The following is a 9,018-nucleotide window of genomic DNA, read 5'->3' as shown; positions in this document are numbered from 1 at the left end:
TATATTTCCGAACCCTAACGACAATAACACACTAAGGAATCTATATAACAACAACACACTAAGGAATCTATATTTCCGAACCCTAACGACAATAAACCGAATTACTCCTTCTAATAATAACAACATACTTGACAGTTTATTTTTCAACGAACGAAAACATATCCCTGCCAAGAACTGAGTAATTGCTATTGATTTGAGGAACTTCTTTAAATAACATAAGTTCTTCGAATACGGTCGCTCGACAGTCACTAATGCTGGTTATGAAACGAAAATGGTTTAAAAATCTCCACAAGAGATGTCGCTTCAAGCTTCTGTGTATCGATGTATTAAAGTTAATTTTTGAAATTGCTATGTACTTAATACATGTTTTTTCTCGAGTCTTTGAAAGTGGCTCTCACCGGCAACATATACATGGACAAGTGAACGCTTACTTTTCATTTGCGCATCACTTTGGGATTGTAACGCATTCCTTTCCAGCGATTTCGGATTTATTACTTATCTTAAACAGAAATAAACTCTCGAAAATTACTCACGATATCAATACGATTGGCGAGTCATTGCAAATCTGTGGGACGTTATGTAACAACAGTAAGAGGTGGCATTGCTCCTTTGTGTTGCTTCTACTCCTCGAATTTGTATACGAATATGAAACCGAGGGGTATCTTATGCTGGTGTCTCCAAGTGTTCCAACTCACTATGTGATTATGTTTCTGAAATGGCTCGTACTTTGGCAGTTCGTAAACAGATTCGCTGTTCTCAGATTCTATTACGGACAACTTTTGGAACATTTGGACAACCAGTGTGTGGAGAAGGAGAAGTTAGTCAAATGCCACGAGTTGCTTGGTTCCTGCTGCAAAATGCTTTGGGGATGCTATGTTTTTCAAATCACTATTTTTGTTGTTTACAGTTGTGTATATTCTGTGTTTAGCATTTACTTGGTTGTAGATTCTTACTCAAGAAGCAGCACTTTGATGACTTATCACTTCGTTTACATGTTTTGGACGATTCTATATTGTTCCTTCATCTGGCTCATAGTGTATTCATGCGCCGAAACAAAAGATATGGTAAGAATGGAAATTTATCAATCGATCATTATCTACCTCAGTTTTCACCCCGAAATATCGATGCCTGGAAACACAATAATTTCAAGTCAATTTTCTTACATTTTTATAATACAGTAATCACTGTCAAAATCCGCTCCCAATCCATGATATTTTAAGTCCAGTTGTTAGAAAACATCGGAAAGGTCCGAATCCACAGAAAAATAGTGAAGTGATTTGAGAACCGGTATTAGATACATCAAAATAGACTAGAAACTTTCATGTATTATACTGAACGCAACATATTCCACTGTTTTGATTGAGTGGTGCTACCACCTTCATTACGTCATATATTGAAGGAAAATGAAAAAAGAAAACATTCATCAGACCATTTTTAAGGACATTACTGACCACTATTTTCGTACTTTAATATACCTTGATTATGTTATGGATTGAAAGCCATAACATAATCAAGTTATATATATGGAATTCCATACCATCAACATTTTTATTTATTTATCACCCTACCCTGCCTATTAGCCAATACGGGTGTTCGCAGCAGTTGGTACAACTCATTGCTGCATATGACATTTTACAATATACTACGTAAATTGCTCCTATTATCGAGGCTGTGTGAGGTTGGCCGGTTACAGAGGTACTTCGGCCTGATAAGTACTGCCTTACAGACTAGAACTTTGCACAGGTTACAGTACCAGTTCGAAGGATGAGCTTGACGGACTAGAACTTTGCACAGGTTACAGCTTGACGGACTAGAACTTTGCACAGGTTACAGTACCAGTTCGAAGGATGAGCTTGACGGACTAGAACTTTGCACAGGTTACAGTACCAGTTCGAAGGATGAGCTTGACGGACTAGAACTTTGCACAGGTTACAGAACCAGTTCGAAGGATGAGCTTGACGGACTAGAACTGTGGACAGGCTACAGTACCAGTGGCAGGGATGAGCTTGACGGACTAGAACTTTGGACAAGCTACAGTACCAGGTCCGTGATATACCTGTCCTGCCAGTTCTTCAAGAGATTCTGTTACCTTAACAGAGAAACACGTCACAATACCCTAAATCACACGTTCATACATGAGCAATGTATCTGGGGACCCAGAAGGTGTCTCTCAATAGACCAATGGGGTTTATCTACAACTAATTACCTTCGACAAAAAGAAAAAAAATCTGTTATTCTTAAAGGAAATATAAGCATTGAAACGAGGAGAACATATACAGATTCTGTTGAAAAAAATATTTACGTAAAACAACATACGAAGCAATCCATATTTCCATATCCCATTAATAACAGCAACTTACTTAAATTATGTTTTGACAGTTTATTTTTTAACGAACAAAAACATATCTCTGTCTCAAAAACTGAGTAATTGAAATTGATTTTATCATTTGAGGTAGTTCTTCTCCAAATATTCGTCGAATAAGACTGACCGATATTTGATTGAAATTTACTAGGGTTAGTTATGGAACGAAAGTGGTTCACAGACTTACACAAGAGATACGGTAGCTTCAAGCTTCCAAGCAGAGCTCTATTGACGTTAATTTTCGAAACTGCAGTTTTCATTGCATATGTTTCGGCGACAGCCTTTGAGAGTAAATCACATCAGCAGAACATGCATTTACAAGTTAACGGATACTTTTCATTTGGGCATTACTTCGGCATTCCGACAGAAACCTTTCCATCAATTTCGGATTTATTACTTTTCGCAAACAGAAATAAACTCTCAAAAATTTACCACGATATCAACATGATAGACGAGTCATTGGGAATCCGTGCGAAGCCATGCAACAGTAAGAGGTCTCATTGCCTCTTTTTGTTGCTTTTGATTCTAGAAGTTTTTTTCGAATTCAGAACCGAAGGGTACATTATGCTGGTAACCCCAACTGTTTATATTTATTATGTGCTTATATTTCTGAAATGGCTGGTAGTGTGGGAGTTCGCAGAGAGATTTTCTGTTATCAGATTCTATTACGGACAGCTATCGGAACATCTGGACATCCTGAGAGTGGAGAAGGAGAAATTAGTAGAATGCCATGAGGTGCTTGGCACTTGTTGCTCAAGACTGTGGGAATGCTATGCCCTGCAAATGACAGTTTTTGTCGTCTACAGCTTTTTATATTGTGTGTTTAGCATTTATTTGGTTGTAGATTCTTACTCAAGAAGTGGTACCATGACGACCTACCACAACGTTTATTTGTTTTGGACGATGCTATACTGCTCTTTCATCTGGTTCATAGTGTATTCATGCGCCGAAACCAAAAAGATGGTAAGGTAACATCTATTACATACATCTATTGATCTACAGCCCTACTCAGTTTTCACACAAATATGACCGTCCTTAATGCACAATTATTTCTAGTCAATTTTGACATGTGTGTAACTAATTGGTTCAGTATTACCAACTCCAAGGACACGAGTTAGAAACCGGCTGTGGCAGATAAATATTATCTTTTATCTTTAGCCGATGTCCATTTATTAGTAGGACATAGCTGAAAAATAATAATTTACACAGAAAAACAGTAAAGTGAAATTAAAACTTGTATTAAAAACATTAAAATGGACAAGAAACTGTTGCATATTAAGGTATCGATATTTATAAAGATAATTCGTTAAACAAGTGTTAGTTATTTGGTATATTTTAAGCTAAAGACTTTTATAGAATTTATAGAAGTAATTACTTTCCGCTCATTACTAAACTAAGAAAATCATCGAACTATTTTCAAGCTCTAGTTGTCCACTCTTTTTGAACTTTCATTTACCTGCATTTTATTTTTTTTATTAAATTACCTTTGCCTATAAACACGGATGGTTTCGGCACTAATAACACAGTACGTTGGTTGGCCATGCTAAAGTTGTTTGCTCTTGTTTAAGATTATTAGAGATCGGTTTTTCGTGCTATTGCATCTTTTTTTCCCTAGTTTCAAATTGAAAATTGGAATCATGGAAAAGAAATTTATATAACACTGATTTTAAGGCATATTGGCGCCGGTCAAAATTCAATAGTAATTAAACTATTTATTGTGAGACAACGTTTCGTCCCACTTTATAGAGTTTCGACAGGGCTAAAAAAGATACAAATAACTAAAATAATGTAAAAACGAAAAATAATAGATAGCATGAAATAAAAGTAAACTAAGTTATAGCTAGAAATGATTTAAAATATGTGAAAGCTTATATAAAAATGAAAAAAGTAAATAAAAAATATACAGCGAGAATTATGAATAAACGAGGATTAAAAGTTACAGACAAATAATGAAATGGAATATAAGAACAAATAAAAGAGAAATATAAAAATAAAGAGCACACTGGAAGACGGAAAATAAGGGAAACAGGAATAAAATAAAGGTATAAAAAGAATAATGAACAAAACAGGACAGCTGAAGGAAAGCTAAAGAATGAACTAAAAGCGGATGCGAGGTGTAAACAGGGTAGAGGAGAGGGGGAATTGGGCTCTTAACGAATGACGTTCCGAATTGAAAGTAAAATGATATAAAATAATATTAAAGTCAGTCTGGAATAGTGGGTTAATGCAGTGTTGGAATTTGATGTGCTTTCGTGATATAAATTCTGACACTGTTGGCAGTCCAAATAATGCATGTAGTCAGTTTGATAACCTACGCATCGGCAATTGGGTAGCCCAAAACAGAGGAAAAACCTCATAAAATAAAATTGGAAAAGATAGAAAGAGTGGCGTGTCTAGGTGTGACAGGAGCAATCAGAACATCGCCTGATGACAGCAGCTATAGAGGCAATTATGAACTTAACTCCACTACACGTCTGGATACAAAAAGAAACCATCATGAGTGCCTTAATTACACAATATTACTGGACAGTAAAGGTAACCAGGAAATTATCAAGGACACTGAAAGATCCTAAATAAGATTAAGGGTAAAGAATTTACCCAAAAACATGAGTTTGAGAAAACTTCTAAGTATGTATTCCAGACAAAGAGATATGGAGGAAAGGAGGCTCTAAATTTGAAAAGGGCACATTAGTCTGATGTACAGATGGATATGTTTAGGAAGGAAAAGCTGGGGCTGGGGTTGTAGGACCAAATTCTAAAAGAACCCTACTTGTTTGGGTACAACTGGGTATACCAATGGGAATATACCCAACTGTCTTCCAAACTGAAATACAAGCAATAGAAATAACAGTGATAGAAAATATTAAAAACAATCCAAAAGGAAAAAAATATTTATATAATATCAGACAGCCAGGCAGCTTTAAATAATGTCATATATTATAAAGTCAGGGCCAGTATAAAATTGCCTGGACTAAAGGAATTAGCTAGATGCAATAAACTGACCTTGATATGGACCCCAGGACATGAGGGGATAGAAGGAAACGAGATGACAGAAATTCTAATAAGGAATCTTAACATATCTGGAAGAGCAATCAGGAAGGTGGTTGATTCCTGGGAACATAAAGACAAGGAAACATACTGGACATTGCAACCAGGTATGAAAACAGTCCAAGCTCTATATTGAAATATCAAAGGAAACTGAAAAATTCTACCTTAACCTTACTAGAAATGAATAGAGGACGATAACAGGACTCCTCACGGTCCACTGCTCCTTAAAATATCATCTTAAGAAGATGAGGCTGGTGGAGGATTCCACCTATCGTCTAGATATGGAAAACGTAGTAAAGGCACAGAATATTCTGTGTGAATGTGAAGCCCTTGCCTTCCGAAGTCTGCAGTATTTGGGACAGGATAGAATGGAACCTGAAGATATTACTAGAACAGAGCCAAAAGAATTAATGAGCTTCGTAAGAAGAGTAGGATTCATATGAAATATCTAATGAAAAAGAGTGATAACTCACAAAAGATCCAACTAAGTCGTGGTGAGGAGTGGATGTTCAACCCTCGAAAGAGTGATAACTCACAAAAGATCCAACTAAGTCGTTGTGAGGAGTGGATGTTCAACCCTCGAAAGAGTGATAACTCACAAAAGATCCAACTAAGTCGTGGTGAGGAGTGGATGTTCAACCCTCGAAAGAGTGATAACTCACAAAAGATCCAATTGGTTCGAAGTGAGGAGTGGATGTTCAACCCTCGAAAGAGTGATAACTCACAAAAGATCCAACTAAGTCGTGAGGAGGAGTGGACGTTCAACCCTCGAAAGAGTGATAACTCACAAAAAATCCAACTAAGTCGTGAGGAGGAGTGGATGTTCAACCCTCGAAAGAGTGATAACTCACAAAAGATCCAACTAAGTCGTGAGGAGGAGTGGATGTTCAACCCTCGAAAGAGTGATAACTCACAAAAGATCCAACTAAGTCGTGGTGAGGAGTGGATGTTCAACCCTCGAAAGAGTGATAACTCACAAAAGATCCAACTAAGTCGTGGTGAGGAGTGGATGTTCAACCCTCGATGTAACAATAATAATAATAATATAGTCAGTTCTCGCTCTTGCTCGGGAGACGTGTAGCCTTGAGGATTTTGCTCATATTGAGAGATAAACGTCTATATTTTCCTAGTGTTTAATCTGTTTTGGGCTTGTTCATGTTGCTCCCTTTTTTACCTCCCCGGCTATATTCAATTAAGTTTTGCTATGGCCTCCTCACAACAGTAAGACTATGCATTTGTGTCATTAGTAGACTCCTAATGTGACATTTTTCTTTTATCATCTGGACACATCCCGGGTGTCATAGTTTAAATCATGAACCGAGGCCTGAAGAACATAGAATTAATCACTAAATAATTAAGATCAATTTATTGCGCGAAAACGCCACATTTCCAAGGCAAAATGATTTTATTCTTATGATTATATTCTGATTTTATGTTTAACAATCCAACATACAACATTGGAATGCTAACATGAATCCGCTTAGTCAAAATACTCATGCAGCAGAGTCTTATTAACCAATGCACAAAAAAAATAAAATAAAATAAAAAAACAACAAAATAACAATAATTTATCCATTCCACATTCAGCAAATCAATCCCATTACTGCGGGAAACTTACTAAAATTATCCTTAGGCAGTTTATTTTTTATCGAACAAAAATATTTTCCTAAGAAGGACTGAGTAATTTCTATTGATTTCGTCGTTGGAGGCAGTTCTCCAGATGACGTCGAGGAGTAGTCATCGAATGCATCAGCCCAGTATTTGATTTAAATTAGTTGTTGTTATGGGACTTAAATGTTTCAAAAACCTACATGAGAAATGCGATCACTTTAAACTTTCGTGGAAAGATGTTTTTATGGTCATTTTCAACACTATCGTTTTTGTAGCACACCTCGTTGCATCATCCTTCCAATGCCAGTCCCACATGATCAATATGCAAACGCAAGTTAACGGCTATTTCACTTTTGCCCATTATTTAGATATTCCAACACATTCCTTTTCAGCAATATCTTCTTTATTACTTTTCGCTAAACGAAATAAGCTCTCTAAAATTGCTAATAATATCAACACGATTGAAGAGTCCTTGGGATCCCGTGCGACCCTACGAAACACTAAGAGGCCACACTTCCCCTTTTTACTGCTTTTAATTCTAGAATTTTTATACGAATTCAGAGCCGAGGGGTATCTTATGCTGGTCACTCCTAGTGTTTATACTTATTATGTGTCTATGTTTCTAAAATGGCTCGTACTGTGGCAGTTCGCGAACAGATTTGGTGTTATCAGATTCCATTACGGACAACTTTTGGAACACTTGGACAACCTGCGGGAAGAGAAGGAGAAGTTAGTAAAATGCCATGAGGTGCTTAGTTCCTGCTGCACAATGCTGTGGGAATGTTATGTGCTACAAATGACTATTTTTGTCATCTACAGCTTTGCACTGTCTGTGTGTAACATTTACTTAGTTGTAGATTCTTACTCAAAAAACGGTACTTTGACAACGTATCACTACGTTTATTTGTTTTGGTCGATTTTATTTTGTTCGTTCATTTGGTTCATATCGTATTCCTGCGCCGAAACAAAAACTATGGTAAGAACGCGACTTTATCAATTCATCTACAATATAACTAAGTTTTCGTCCAGACAGTTGATTTCTTATGTACAATAACTTCACTTAGCTAAATTTGCAATATACAGTAAGAGAAAGTACAGATATCGTGAAGAACTACCTAAGAAAGAATTTGTTTTAAGGTCTCTTACGTCTAAATAACTGACTATCGCAAAATGCTATAGAGTTAGTCTCTACTAGTGGTACAAAACTAAAATTAGATATTTAACGTAGGTTTAGACTTGGGATGTAGCAGCAACAAATCTCATCGTTTTACAGGAATATAACCACTTAATATAATTAATTTTTCAATTTTATAGAATACGACGTTAGTAATTTTGTACAAACTGTTATTGTATTGGTAGTTATTTCATCCCAATTTTGATTACTTTAATGAAAACTATATATAACTACCAGTCGAAATTGATGAGTCTGCCAAGCATAGGTAGGGGGAATAAAAAACGGCGGCTGTTTCAGAACGTTAAAAAAGTTTTTTTTCTTCATTCGCTGTATCTTTAAAACTACCTACAACACTAGAAATCTCAGAGAACGCCATTTAAAGTAAAGTAAATTTGTTAAAATATGAGTTCTAAAAGTTATATATTTTTTTTAGTTTGTTTCATTTTTCGTCAATTTTTATTTTATATTTGTTCAAAATTCAACTCTTTGAGTTTTGGAGTTCATCAAAAACTGTTTTTCTTTTTATAGGCAAAGAAATTCGATAAGAAGTTAAGCCAGCAGATAATGAATGACGTCACAAATAAATTGATAAACAATGTAAGTATAATCATCCAATCAGGGGAAATCTGATCATTTATTTATTTTTAATTCTTAACATTGGTGAAATAGGGAAACTGAAGCTTACAAAATAAATTAAAAAAAACTATGCGAATAGAATGGAATATATTTTATTTGTGAAAGACAAAGTCATGTACAAATTTATTACATAAAATACAGTTATAAAACAAAACCTGAGTGTAGTGCTCTATTATATAGATATAAT

The 9,018-nt window shown here is 35.6% G+C and overlaps 1 protein-coding gene across 3 annotated transcripts in view; it reads left to right on the top strand.

Moving 5' to 3' along the window:
- Positions 1 to 9,018, top strand: part of LOC106681402 (gustatory and pheromone receptor 33a) — an 86,185-nt gene that overhangs the window by 70,909 nt on the left and 6,258 nt on the right. For 2 of the 3 annotated variants that reach the window (XR_010844352.1, XM_067050795.1), the window contains exon 2: positions 8,724 to 8,792. Coding sequence is in view for 1 of the 3 variants with exons in the window: in XM_067050795.1 (XP_066906896.1) it covers positions 8,724 to 8,792 (69 nt within the window). In the remaining 2 variants the exon portion in view is untranslated. Of the gene's footprint in view, positions 1 to 983; positions 1,065 to 8,723; positions 8,793 to 9,018 lie in introns of those variants that run through there. The other variant, XR_010844353.1, reaches the window with a different exon arrangement.

Source organism: Halyomorpha halys, unplaced genomic scaffold, assembly GCF_000696795.3.
Source record: "Halyomorpha halys isolate HHAL.00 unplaced genomic scaffold, Hhal_1.1 Scaffold333.1, whole genome shotgun sequence".
Taxonomy (NCBI): Eukaryota; Metazoa; Arthropoda; class Insecta; order Hemiptera; family Pentatomidae; genus Halyomorpha; species Halyomorpha halys.
This window is presented reverse-complemented; position numbering and strand designations above follow the sequence as displayed.